The 13,459-nt window shown below is 37.7% G+C and overlaps 1 protein-coding gene across 1 annotated transcript in view; it reads left to right on the forward strand.

Moving 5' to 3' along the window:
• Window positions 1-1,641: 1,641 nt before the first annotated feature.
• The window catches only part of SYT16 (synaptotagmin 16), a 312,116-nt gene continuing 300,298 nt past the window's right edge, over window positions 1,642-13,459 (forward strand). The window contains exon 1 of the mRNA XM_043985518.1: window positions 1,642-2,073. Coding sequence (XP_043841453.1) covers window positions 2,061-2,073 — 13 coding nt within the window. The 5' untranslated portion in view covers window positions 1,642-2,060. The remainder of the gene's footprint in view (window positions 2,074-13,459) is intronic.

The raw sequence follows: 13,459 nt of genomic DNA on the forward strand, positions 1-13,459 counted from the left end.
TGTATACATCACTACAGTCCTATGTTACAAAATTCAAGGCTTATACTTATTATACAACTTAAGGAACTAGCTTACCTCTTAGCATCTTTTTACATATATTCTAAATATCTCTCCCCTCTTTGGTATTTTATATGCCTGAATTGGGAGAATAGAATATTTTGGAAAATGGAACCTTGAAATATGGTTTCATTAACTGAAATTGTTTTTTTCCCCCCAACCTTGATGACTTAAAAGTACAGGTTATTTATGATTTGTCCATTGATCTCTCAATTCCTCATAATTTCTTACTGAAAGTATAGTTTGGTTTGAAGAATAGATTCTATCAGCTCTTTACTAAATGTTCAGTAGAGTAAAAACACTGATGTTTAGTGTGCATGTTTTCATCAATACTTTTTTGGGGAAGCAGGCAATGAGGGTTAAGTGACTTGCCCAGGGTCACACAGCTAGTAAATGTCAAGAGTCTGAGGCTGGATTTGAACTCAGGTCCTCCTGAATCCAGGGCTGGTGCTTTATCCACTGTGCCACTTAGCTGACCCCTTCATCAATACTTTTTGACTAATTTTCATTGCTATCATATTCTTCTATACTTAGCATTTAGATAAACAATAAAGATTTAGATTTTTGTAGAGAAAACTCTTGCTCATCTGATGTTCATAATGGGTAGATTATTTATTTTAATATGTCATTGTATCATTAGCCTAGAATTTCTTGATTTAACATTATGCATTTGGTTAAAACAACAAATATGATCCTAGAATATATTATTACTAGGACTATAATGTGTGATGAGATACTTTCCCCATCAAGATGAGCTCTGGTCCAATCTTTACTAGTTTACTGAGTTGGGTTTCTCACCTTCACAATTTAGAGGAAAGTAGATAACTTGTCAAGGAAACCATAAAAGCCCAAAGGATGTTTAAAGGTTCGTAAAATGGATCTATAAGAAAGCCTAACTAAACTAGGTGACGCAGCAGATAGAGTACTAGATCTGAAGTCAGGAAGATTGATCTTCCTGAGTTCAAATCCGCCTGAGACACTTAATAGCTCTGTGACCCTCAGCAAGTCACTTAACCCTGAATGCCTCATCTACAAAATGAACTGGAGAAGGAAATGGCAAACCACTCCAGTATCTTTGCCAAGAAAACCACAGATGAAGTCACAAAGAGTTGGACATGAGTGAACAACAACAAACTGTACGTATCCTTTGACCCAGTGATACTATTACTAGGCTTATGCCTCAAAAAGATCAAATAAAGAGGAAAAAAACCTCATTTGTACAAAAATATGTATAGCAGTGCTTTTGTAGCAGGATAGATCTGGAAATGGCTGGACAAGTTATGGCATATAAATGTAATGATGTGTCGTAAGAAATGATGAAAAGGAAGTAGAAACCTGGGAAGACTTATGAACTGATGCAGAATAAAATGAGCAGAACCAGGTGAACAATTACACAATTACAATATTGTAAAGACAAACAACTTTGAAAGACTGAAGGACTCTGATTAATTAATAACCAGTTCCAATTCCACATGCCCTTATTTATTGGGTGGGCACAAGCAAAAGAGGTGCCACATCTTTTCTCAGCAGGAGAGGTTTAGAAAGCTCTAAACAAGCATAACGCTGGGGAGGCATCTTCAGAAATTCTGGGGCCAGAAAAGCCCTTAAGAATCTCCCAGTTGTTTCATTGTTTGGGGGCGGGAGGAGGGGACGAAGAGGATGAAAGGAGGAGAGATGATGCGAAACTGGAGAGAGAGAGATCCTTCACTGGGCTAACCGAGTGAGGTGTCTGGCGGCATCTTCGTGGGGTCAACTCCGCGGTGACCAGAGCTGCTTCCTCCAGCAACTGAGACCCGGGGGAACTGCGGCTGCAGCGGCCGCCTTTAGAAACCGGGTAGGGGAGTGCAGAGCAGGACTAGGAGGACGCGCTGCCTGGGGCTTAGCAGCGGCCGAGGACCAGGGAAGGAGAGCGCGCGGCGCACAGACCGGGGCGGCCTTGCAGGCGCCGTGAGAGCCCAGCGCTGCGCAAAGCCCAAAGCCCAAAGCCCGTTGCCGGGCAAGCCATGGCTACTGACAGTAAGTCTCTTGACAACGCAGATTTGGGGTGGGGGAGTGATTTGGGTAGGCGGGCCGATCTCCCAGTTAGTCATAAAGATAAATCCTTCCACTGGTCCCTTCCCCCATTTGCCTCCAGCTCCCCATCTGCCTCTCTGCCTCCCGGAGTTTGGGAAGCGAGCGAGAGATGTGCTACCTACCTCCCTGGCAACCGGTGCTTGGCACTGCATGTACACCAGCAAGGCTTCTCTGGCCCAGTTGCATATAAGTGTGGGATAGTGCTTGGTCCTTTGTGTGTGTGTGTGTGTGTGTGTGTGTGTGTGTAATGGTGCTTGGAAATTGTGTTTGATGCTTTCCACGGTGAAGTGGAGGTGGCTGTATGACGTTGGACAGATATTCTGGTTGGCCAGGTTGAGAAGCTACAAGTCCCTCTGAATGGCAGATCCCCAAGAGGCCCTCCTAACTTTCTATGCATCAGTTAGACTCCCCATGTGTTTTTGGTTTGAGGTTTATCTTGTCCACAAAGAATTCCTGTTTGGGTTCCTTGTCTGTCTTTTAATTTTTTTTTTTAATTTAGTGAGGCAATTGGGGTTAAGTGACTTGCCCAGGGTCACACAGCTAGTAAGTCTTAAGTGTCTGAGGCTGGATTTGAACTCAGGTACTCCTGACTCCAGGGCCAGTGCTCTATCCACTGCGCCACCTAGCTGCCCCCTTTTAATTTTTTTAAACTAAAAAAATTAAAAAAAATTAAGTGTGATACTTTTGAGCCTTGACTGGTGTACAAGACCTAGACCCTAAAAATTTTCCTCAAAGGCAAGAACTTGTTGCAGCTAGGAAGTGATTAATAGTGAATTACATGTAGTGAGAAAAAACAATGCTGAAACTATTGAATGGAGGAGGGTGAGGTTATTGTGCTGACATTGTTGACACTTTAGCATCACTGGTTGTTTTCTGCACTTTTGAGAAATATAATCACATTTATGAAAACCCATTATGTCAGGAGCTTATGGTAAATTCCCTTAGCCTCCATACATTCATACAAGAAACATTTATTAAGGGTTCCTTGTGTGCAGAACATCTAGTTAGCTGTAGGGCACACACAAGGATGAAATTGATGTGGTTCCTTGCTCTGGAGGTGCTTATACTTCAGTAGGGGATAAAACACCAACTAGGGACCAAGCTAGATTCTTATGTGTGGGGTCTTAAAGGATGGTTGTTACCCATTTGGAGGCTCAAGAAAGAGGAAGCTCAAGGAAGGCCTCTTGGAGGAAGTGGCTACTTCTCAGTGTCTTGAAGATCTGACTGACCCAAAGAAACCCTATGGTGTTAAACTGGGAAACTAACTGCAGAGAAGAACTGCAGTTTTTGGGAATAGGCTTAGGGAACTCTGGGAATGTCCAGCTGTTGGAACAAGCCATCCTATAGGAGAATCCATGTGCCCTCTAGACTTTCTTAAGATATTCTTTATAGCTCAATTTCTTAAACTGTAGATCACATAACTGAATGTGGGAGTCCCCCCAAATTTGACAACAGTAAAAAGTTATGCATATCCATTTTATATACATATTTAGCTGGGTTCATAATTTCTTGGGTGAAAAAGGGTTGTGAATAGAAAAAATTTAAGAAGCCCTGCTCTATATTAATTAAATCTTTCACTTTTATTACAAACTTATTTTAATACACAAAGAAAACAAAAAAAGATTGAATATGAAACTATGAACTTCTATTATGTATGGCTATCTCCATACTAGATACAATGTGTGTTTTTTTTAACATACCTAAAATTTAACATGGCAGCTCAAACCCTCCCCTGCTTGTCTGTGTCCCCTTCTGAACTTCTTTCTGTTGTCTGTTTACTTTAGATGACTCACATATGCTATTTTCTTTTTTCCTTCTTTTTTAGTATTCCTAAATCTCCCCATTTTGTTTTCACATCAACCGTGGAAGGCAGGTGCTATTATTATCCCCATTTTACAGATGAGGAAATTGAGAAAGGTAAAGAATAAGTGACTTACCTATGGCCAAACAGCTTAGGAGTTTCTGAGGTTGAATTTGAACTTATCTTCCTGGCTCCAGGTCTAGTGCTTGTATACACTGGGTCATCTACTAACTGCCTCTATTACTGAAAATCATCATGATAATGCAACATTTTTTGATATGGTTGTTGATAGCTTGTATTTCTTCACTTGAGAAGTGACTTTTCATATCCCTTGACCATTTATCTCTTGGAGAATGGCTCTTGTTCTTATACATGTAAATCAATTCCCTATACATCTTGAATATCACACCTTTATTAGAGAAAGTTGCTGTAAAGATTTAAAAAAGCTGTTTATTTTCTCTTTTTAACTTGATTAATTTTATTTCTATAGAAACTTTTCAGGGTTATTTAATTAAACTTGTCCATTGATTAATTTTTTTTAATAATAAACTTTTTTATTAATAGTTTTGGGTTCCAATTTTTATCCCTCTTTCCTTGCCTACCCACTCCCCTCCCTGAGGCGGCAAACAATCAGATATGGGTTATATATGTAGGATTATGTAAAACATTACCAAATTTGTAATTTTCTACAGCAAACTTGATTAAAAGAAAAAAAATGAAAGTGAAAAATAGCATGCTTCAGTCTGTTCCATCAATATCAGTAGTCCTTTGGGATTGTTTTAAATCATTGCATTGTTGAGAATAGTAAAGTCATTCATAGTTCTTCATCAAACAATATTGCTGTTTCTGTGCATAATGTTTCTCTTAGTTCTGATCACTTCACCAGTTCATACCAGTTCATTTCATCAGTTCATACAAGTCTTTCCAGGTCTTTCTGAAATCATCCTGCTTGTCATTTCTTTTAGCACAATAATATTCCATCACCATCATATACCACAGTTTGTTTAGCCATTCCCCAATTGATGGGCATTGCTTTGATTTCCAATTCTTAGCCACCACAAAAAGAGCTACCATAAATATTTTTATGCAAATAGGTCTTTTTATCTTTTGGGGGATACCATTGATTAACTCATTTTTTATTTTTATTTTTAAGTTTAAAAAAATTTTTTAGTGAGGCAATTGGGGTTAAGTGACTTGCCCAGGGTCACACAGCTAGTAAATGTTAAGTGTCTGAGGCCAGATTTGAACTCAGGTACTCCTGACTCCAGGGCCGGTGCTTTATCCACTGTGCCACCTAGCTGCCCCTTTATCTTATATTTTTTAAATAGCATTGAATGGTTTTCAAGATTACTTCTTTATAACACAGTTTGGGATCTAGGCCTTCTTCCTCTTTCCCTTTTCCTTTTTAAATTATTTTCTTGGGGATTCTTGATATTTTTATTCCTCTGAAAAATTTAATGAGAATAATCCACACACTGATGAAGGTATGAGAAGGAAATATAGGCAGGGTTTGGGAAACAATATTCTGTAGAAGACTATAGTTTTAAAATCATGCAATTGACAAAGGTGGGTAGAGAATGCAAGATCCCACAGTGATTATTATTTGTTGAATATAAAAAACATTGATTCAGGTAGACCAAGATGTCACCTTAAAGGCTCTGCTCCAAGCTGGCTCTTGAGCATATGTCAAAATAATACTGGACTCTTTGAAAGATGTAAAAAATGTACAGGAAGGGGAAAGGGGCCTTTACACATAAAAATATTTATAGTAGCTCTTTTTGGGGTTGCAAAGAACAACACACTAAGAAGGAACCCATCAATTAGGACACAGGGCAGGAACTTGTGGTTTGAGGGCAAAACTGGTTCACTGCCTATTTTGTAGTATCTGAGAAATTATTATTTCTCAGCTAATAATAAATAAATAAAATTATTTTATTAATAAAATTATTATTATACTATTATGGTTTTTACATTTTACAATAAAATAAAACTTAAAAATCGAAAAACCAGTCATAGTTTATGGGCTGTACAAAAAAAAGTGGCAGATCTACCTGTATGATCTTCAACAAGTCATTTAACCTGCATTGCCTCCCCCAAAAAAATTCAAAGGAAAAAAAACCCCAACAGCAGGTAGCCAGCCAGATTTGGCCTGGGGATTGTAGTTTGCTGACCCTGAGTTTAGAGAATGGCTGATCAAATTATGGAATATGAATGTCATAGAATGTTATTTATGTTATAAGAAATGATGAGTGGGAAAGACTTGTATAGACTGATGCAAAATGAGATGGCGAGTTCTTCCCCAGTACCTCTACTTTGGGAAGCGACCTAGGCCAGTCAGCCCTGGTTCCCCTTTGAGCTTCTGACTTTCTAGATTTTAACATTGTGGTCCTCAGTGGGTACCTCCTCTTGCTTTTTTTCCTTTTTAGCTCCTCCTTGTGCTTTGCCTTCTCCCATTAGAGTGAATGCTCTTTTAGGGCAAGGATTACCTTTTTTTTTTTTTTTTTGCAGGGTAATGGGGGTTAAGTGACTTGCCCAGGGTCACACAGCCAGTGTCAAGTGTCTGAGGCCACATTTGAACTCCTGAATCCAGGGCTGGTGCTTACTGCGCCACCTAGCTGCCCCCAAGGATTACCTTTTTGCTTATATTTATTTCTTTAGTACTTAGTACAGTACCTTGCATATAATAAGCATTTAGTAAATGCTCATTGCCTTGCTTTGCCATAAACTTAAAAAAAATTAAATTTAGAAAAAAAATTTTGAAACTGCCATAGGGTGCATAAACTTTTAAAATGACCATCTGATTATTAATATAAATCAGAACATACATCAGGGCTATTCAAGCCTTTAACACAAGAGCATTGCAGAATCCAAATAGAAGAGGGATTCTCTATAAATGGTGAGGTCCTACAGTTGCTCCTGTTTTTAGATAACATTCTGTTGATTTCCTAAAGCCTAAGAACATTCTAAAGCCTCCTAAGTGAGATCTATAACAATTATGAAGAGCACAGCTTTGTTATCCACCCAAGAAAAAAAAAGAATAAAGAATTTCTAAATCATAACAAATTATTCATATATATTTTATTTTTTCCAATGACGTGTAAAGATGGTTTTCAACATTCATTTTTGTAAGATTTTGAGTTCCAAATTTTTCTTCCTCCCTCCCTTTCCCTCTCCCCGCCTCCCACCCCAAGTAAGCAATCTGATGTAGGCTATACATTACAATTATGTTAAACATATTTCCACATTAGTAATGTTGTGAGAGAAGAATCAGAACAAAGGGAAAAAACCACAAGAAAGGAAAAACAACAACAAAAAATCCAACAATAAAAGTGAAAATAGTAAGGCATAACAAATTCTACTTCCCTCAATTTAACTCTGAGAATATGTTTCTTGTAAACAACATATTATTGGATGCTTTTTTATAACTTATTCTGCTATACTTTTTCTTTGTATGGATGAGTTTATTCTAACTCACTTTATGGTTAAGATTATTTACATTTTCCTTCCATCATATCTCTTATACTTTCCCCCCTTTTTCCTCTCACCCCTCATCCAGAACTCAATCTCTGGTTCTTACACGTTCTTTCTTTCTTTCTTTTTAGCTCCCCTTTATAATGAACCCTCAGAAACTGAAGTTTGATTTTGTTGTGACTGTTCATTCTTTTGGTACCCTCCTTATAATATCCTGTCCCCTTTCACTGTCCTCTCCTGTTTCCTTGTTTTTCCTATTGAATGTAATGTATTTCTACATCAAATTCTTGTCTCTTTCTGTCTGTCTGTCTTTCTCCCCCTAATTTATCCCAGTTCAAATAAGAGTGAGGTTATCAGAATGCTACCCCCCTCAACCTGTCTTCCATATTTTGTATTATCTTCTTTTCACGAATCCCAATTATGAGAAAAGTAAATTCCTACTGTTTCTTTCTTATTTCTTCTTTATAGTGTTTCTTTTTCCTCTCACCTTTCTTAACTCCACCCCAAAAGATCAAAATCACAACCTGTTCCCTATATTTTTCTTTTTTTTTTTTTTTGTGGGGCAATGGGGGTTAAGTGACTTGCCCAGGGTCACACAGCTAGTAAGTGTCAAGTGTCTGAGGCCGGATTTGAACCCTATATTTGTCTTTTTTTTTTTTTTTTGGTGAGGCAATTGGGGTTAAGTGACTTGCCCAGGGTCACACAGTTAGTAAGTGTTAAGTGTCTGAGGCCAGATTTGAACTCAGGTACTCCTGACTCCAGGGCCGGTGCTCTATCCACTGCACCACCTAGCTGCCCCCCCTATATTTTTCTTTTAAAAATCTCTTTGTGACTTTTGAATCATGAAGGGATGTTTGAGCTTCTCCCTTTATTAGAATATGTGTACTTCATCAATGTCTAACCCCTTTTAATTGCCCAAATGAATTACTTTTCTGGGTTTCTCTGGCCTCTTGTGTTTGTAATTTACTCAGTTTTGGTCTTCAGCAGGAGTGTTTGAAAGTCCTTGATTCTAACAAAAATCCATTTTTTCCTCTGGAGGGTTTGAATAATTTTCAGGGAATCTGTTACTTGGGTAAGGTTTTCCCACTTTCTCCTTTAACCAATTTATGCTTTTTTCAAATTTATTATGATTTTTTAAAGCTCGTCCATCACTTCTTCTGGCCACTTTTGTAGTCATTGTATCCAAGCCATCACATCCACTGAAATTCTGCTTGTAGTTCAGAGGATCATAAGAATATAGATTTAGGGTTGGAAAGGACCTTAGATGAGGAACTGTGGTCAAGTGAATTTGTCAGACAACTAGCATTTGACTTGCCTAGGGTCACATAGGTACTAAATATCTATGGAAGGTTTTGAATACAGCTCTACCAGACTCCAAAATCAGAATTCCATCCATTTTGCATGCTTGGAATTTCTTTAGTCCTTCCACTGCAGAATATTCCTGGTGTTGGCTCTTCTCTCCTTCAAGAACGGATGCTTTCCCCAGAATTCCGAATTCATTAGTTCACTAGAGTTGTTTTATTTATTAGGATCATTGCTCATTGTCTTGTGTTTGAGGAAGAACATAGAACACAGTCATAAACTGTGACTCCTGGGCTCCTCTGAGGAATCATCTCTTCTTGCTGATATGTGCTTGTATCCACCACTGCCACAGGGTGGAGAAGGGGAGAGAATTCTAAGGAAGGGAAAGTGGTGGATATGTTCTCAAAGACAAAGAGTTGAAAGAGAGAGTAGAGGTGGAGTTATTTCTACTCTTTTAAAAAATAGATCACTAGGGGCAGCTAGGTGGTGCAGTGGATAGAGCACTAGCCCTGAATTCAGGAGGACCTGAGTTCAAATCCAGCCTCTACTTGACACTTAGCAGCTGTGTGACCATGGGCAAATCACTTAATCCCAATTGCCTTACCAAAAACAAACAAACAAACAAACAAAAAACCCAAAAAACCAAACCAAAACAAAAAAACAAACAAAAAATAGATCACTGGGTGGAGTGGGACAAAGGTAGTTCTTTCTGCCTCAGATGCCAGTCATTTTCATGCAACTCTAATTAGTAGCTATGTCCTAAAGCACCAAACCCAGGATGCATGTCCAGTAGTACCACAAGAAATACCCCTTTCTGACAAATATCTATGATCAGTAATTCCATCAAATAGATAGTACGATTGAACTGATCAGGGGTTTCCTTGTCAACTCTCTGTTATATGTACTTAAAATATTTTGATGACAACCTCAGCTAACAAAGAAAAAACAACATTGGCAAGATTATATTTATATATGCTATACTATATTATTTAAGACCAAGTTCAAAGGTAGGAATTGAGTTTGTAAAAGATGTTCAGCTCTTCAATTAAAATTTCTTTATCACTTGCAAGAATTATCTTTTCATTTGAGATATTTGACAGTTTCTGACATCTTTATTGAGATAAAAAAATTGAAAGAAAAGGCAGAAGAAAAGGGATCAGTAAGTAAATGGAAAGAATGACAATTATCTCTATTGTAAAGTAATGTTTCTTGAAGTATTTGAACTCCATGTGTTCCCTAGTAACAAGGACTAATACTTTTTTTGCTTTTAATAAGAATTTTTTCCTTTCTCTTCCTTTTATAACATTTCTGTGATAACTTACCTTTTGGATGCTTTTTTCAAAGTCACTTTTGTCTGTTTCTCTTAATTTAAAAATTTTAAACTTGACAAATATCATCAGATATGAAGTTTTTCATATAAAAGAACAGAAAATAGAATTATATATTAAATAACTTCTCTTTATTATAGCTTGCATTTTAAAGTATGTACTAATTTCAACATATTTTAGGTTTAAAGTCTCTGGCCTCTACTGTCTTTTAGTAGAGATAATACTAATTCTCTCTGTATGTATATATAATATACATACATATATATACACATATACATGTATACACACATACACACACATATATTACTATACTAAGGAATGGTCTACTTCTTGTTTTTTTTTCTAGTGGGTATACCAATATAAAATATTGATATTATTTCATTATATATGGTGACTAGAATCATAATGTAGTTTCCTTGCTTATCTCTTTCATCAGTATCAATTCTTATTACTAGATATGTGATTCTGTGATTCCTGTCTTCCTCTGTTCTCTTGTCTATAAAATGGGGTTAATAAAACCACTTAGCTCCCATGGTTATTGTGAGGATAAAATGAATTGATATTTGTAAAGCACTTTATAAACCTCAAATCTCTCTATAAATCCTATCTATTATTATTAATTGTTATTTTGTTATTGCCTCGTCTGACATCATGATTGCTACCCCTGCTTTTAAAAAATTTCTGTAGCAGAATATATTTTATTCCAACCTCTCATTTTAATTTTGTATTTATATTTCAAATGTGTTACTTGTAAATAGTATGTCCAGTAGAGATCTTATACTAAATATGTCCAAAACTGAACTCATCTTTTCCACTTAGAGCTACTCCCAATCTTTTTCCAAACTTCCTAATTATTGTCAAGGGCTTCACCAATGCTTCACAACCTAGGTGTCATTCTTGAATCTTCACTCTATCTCACCTGCTTTATCTGATCTATTGCCAAAACTTAGGGATTTTACCTTTGCAACATCCCTGTAATACACTCCCTTCTTTCCGTTGACACTGCCACTACCCTGGTGTATGCCCTCATTATCTCATGCCTGTACTATTGCAATAGCCTGCTCAGTAGTTTTCCCCCCACTCTAGTCCATCCTCTGCTCTGCTACTAAAGTGATTTTTCTAAAGTACAGGTGCAACCATGTCACTACCATATCCAATAGACTCTGGTAGCTCCCTATCAACTCCAAGATTAAATGCAAAATTCTCTGTTTAGTGTTCAAAGCCCTTCCTATCCCAGTCTTACACCTCACTGACACTTTTCCATCCAGTGACAGTTTCTCCTGGCTGTTGTTTAACAAAGAAGACCCTCCATTTCATAGCTCTGAGAATTTTCTCTGGTTATTCTCCATGTCTGGAACATTCTTCCTCTTCTCTGCCTCCTGGCTTCCTTCAAGTCCCAGCTAAAATCCATTTTCTACAGGAAGCCTTCCGTAACCCCTCTTAATTCCAGTTCCTCCCCTTTGTTAATAATGTCCTATTTATCCTGAGATAGCTTGTTTATACATATTTGTTTGAATGTTGTATCCCTATTAGATTGTGAGCTCCTTGAGGGCAGGGGCTGTTTTTTGCCTCTTTTTGTATTTCTAGTGCTTAGCACAGTGCCTGGCATGTGGTAGAAGCTTTTTTTTTTTTTTTTTTGGTAGAAGTTTAACAACTGCTTATTGACTAACTGATTGATTCCTGAACTTGTTCTTCCTGCTGGGTGAATTAGGATGGTGTTTCTACTCCCTTTTTCTCTCTTTCTATTTCTTTGTTGGAACTTGGGCAAGACCATGTATATTACTGATGGCTCCTTGAGAAAATGCTAGAAACATCCATGAGGAAAGAAAGAGTGGGACAAGTCATCTTCAGGGAGATGGAGTGATTTAACTAAATGAAAACTTGAAAGGCTCTGTAAGAAACAGGTAAACTAAGACAGGACTCCTGGTCTGGTGCAAAGCAGGAAGACCATTTTATAATGGTCTTGTAAGAAAGGGCACACACTTCAAAAGAAGTTGTGGAGCATGAGCTTGTTGCAGGGGCCTTTTTATATCACGTCCCTAACTCAGAGATTCCCTTTCTCGTTTCACTGTTAACTGGCTACTCCAGATGGACACTCTTTACTAAACATGTATCCCCCGCCCATGGGACAACTACTGGATTGGGATTTCTCAATTCTCCTGCTATCTGACTTTAGATAACTAATTGCAATCTCAGCATGAAAAGGAAGAGAAGGGGGCGGGGCGGGGTGGAGTGGTGATGGGGGTGGGTGGTGGTAGCGGAAGGAAGCCCCTGGGGCTTGAACAATGTGGCCTGCCTAATCTGAGGTGAGTACGTTTCATTTATTTCTCTCAGCTCATTTCTTTGTAACCCATAGGGTAACTTTCTGTCATCTCACCTTACATCTTAGCATGTGGTAATCCTTCCTGATGGGGAGAGAGAATTTGGGGAAATGCCAGTATTGTCTAATCAAAAGGAATATTCTCCTCGTACTCATAAAATTTTCTTTAATATTGACTAAAGTTATAGCATCAAATATATCCTTTAACCTCTTTATTTCCACATATGCAACACATATATATGTATATATACTATCTAAATATGTGTATATAGGTATATATGTATATGTACATGTATATCAGTGGGTTGTCCTTTGTTCTTGAAGAGGACCAAAATGACATCAATATGTTGATGCCAAGTACAGTGTACAGTGTGTGTGACTGTGGCTGATCAGACCAATGTGAGCTCAGAAGGCTTTACCACAAGTTGGGCACAAATAGTCCACATGAACATTTGGAGTGGAGATGTCTGTCTGTCTATCTATCTATCTATCTATCTATCTATCTATCTATCTATCTATCTATCTATCTATCTATCCATCCATCCATCCATCCATCCATCCATCCATCCATCCATCCATCCATCCATCCATCCATCCATCTATCTATCTATCTATCTATCTATCTATCTATCTATCTATCTATCTATCTATCTATCTATCTATCTATCTATCTAATTAGCACTAGTCAGAAAGATGGTAGGATTTGGAGCCAGGAAGGATTTTTGAGGCTATAAAGTCCAACTCTTTCACTTTACAAATAAAGAAACAAGCACAGAGAGGTTAAGTCATTTGCTTAGGGCCACACAGCTGATAAATGTCTGAAGTAGGATTTAAATTCAGATCTTTCTGACTATAAGTTCACCATTTAATCTACTACATGAAGAGATCAGCCTACACTAGTAGCCTTTATTAAATGCCTATTGCATGCAAGGAACTGTGCCAAACCTTCTAAACTGGGTAGACGATGGAGTTTACATTCTAATGAATATACTCTCTAGAGACTTTGCAAGACTCTTATGGAAAAAAGAAAGAAATAACCAGGTGCCAGATAAAACAGGCCTGGAGTGAATAAACACATCTCTGGGCACTGGCACAGGCTCAGGTCCT

Source organism: Dromiciops gliroides, chromosome 2 (assembly GCF_019393635.1).
Source record: "Dromiciops gliroides isolate mDroGli1 chromosome 2, mDroGli1.pri, whole genome shotgun sequence".
Classification (NCBI taxonomy): domain Eukaryota; kingdom Metazoa; phylum Chordata; class Mammalia; order Microbiotheria; family Microbiotheriidae; genus Dromiciops; species Dromiciops gliroides.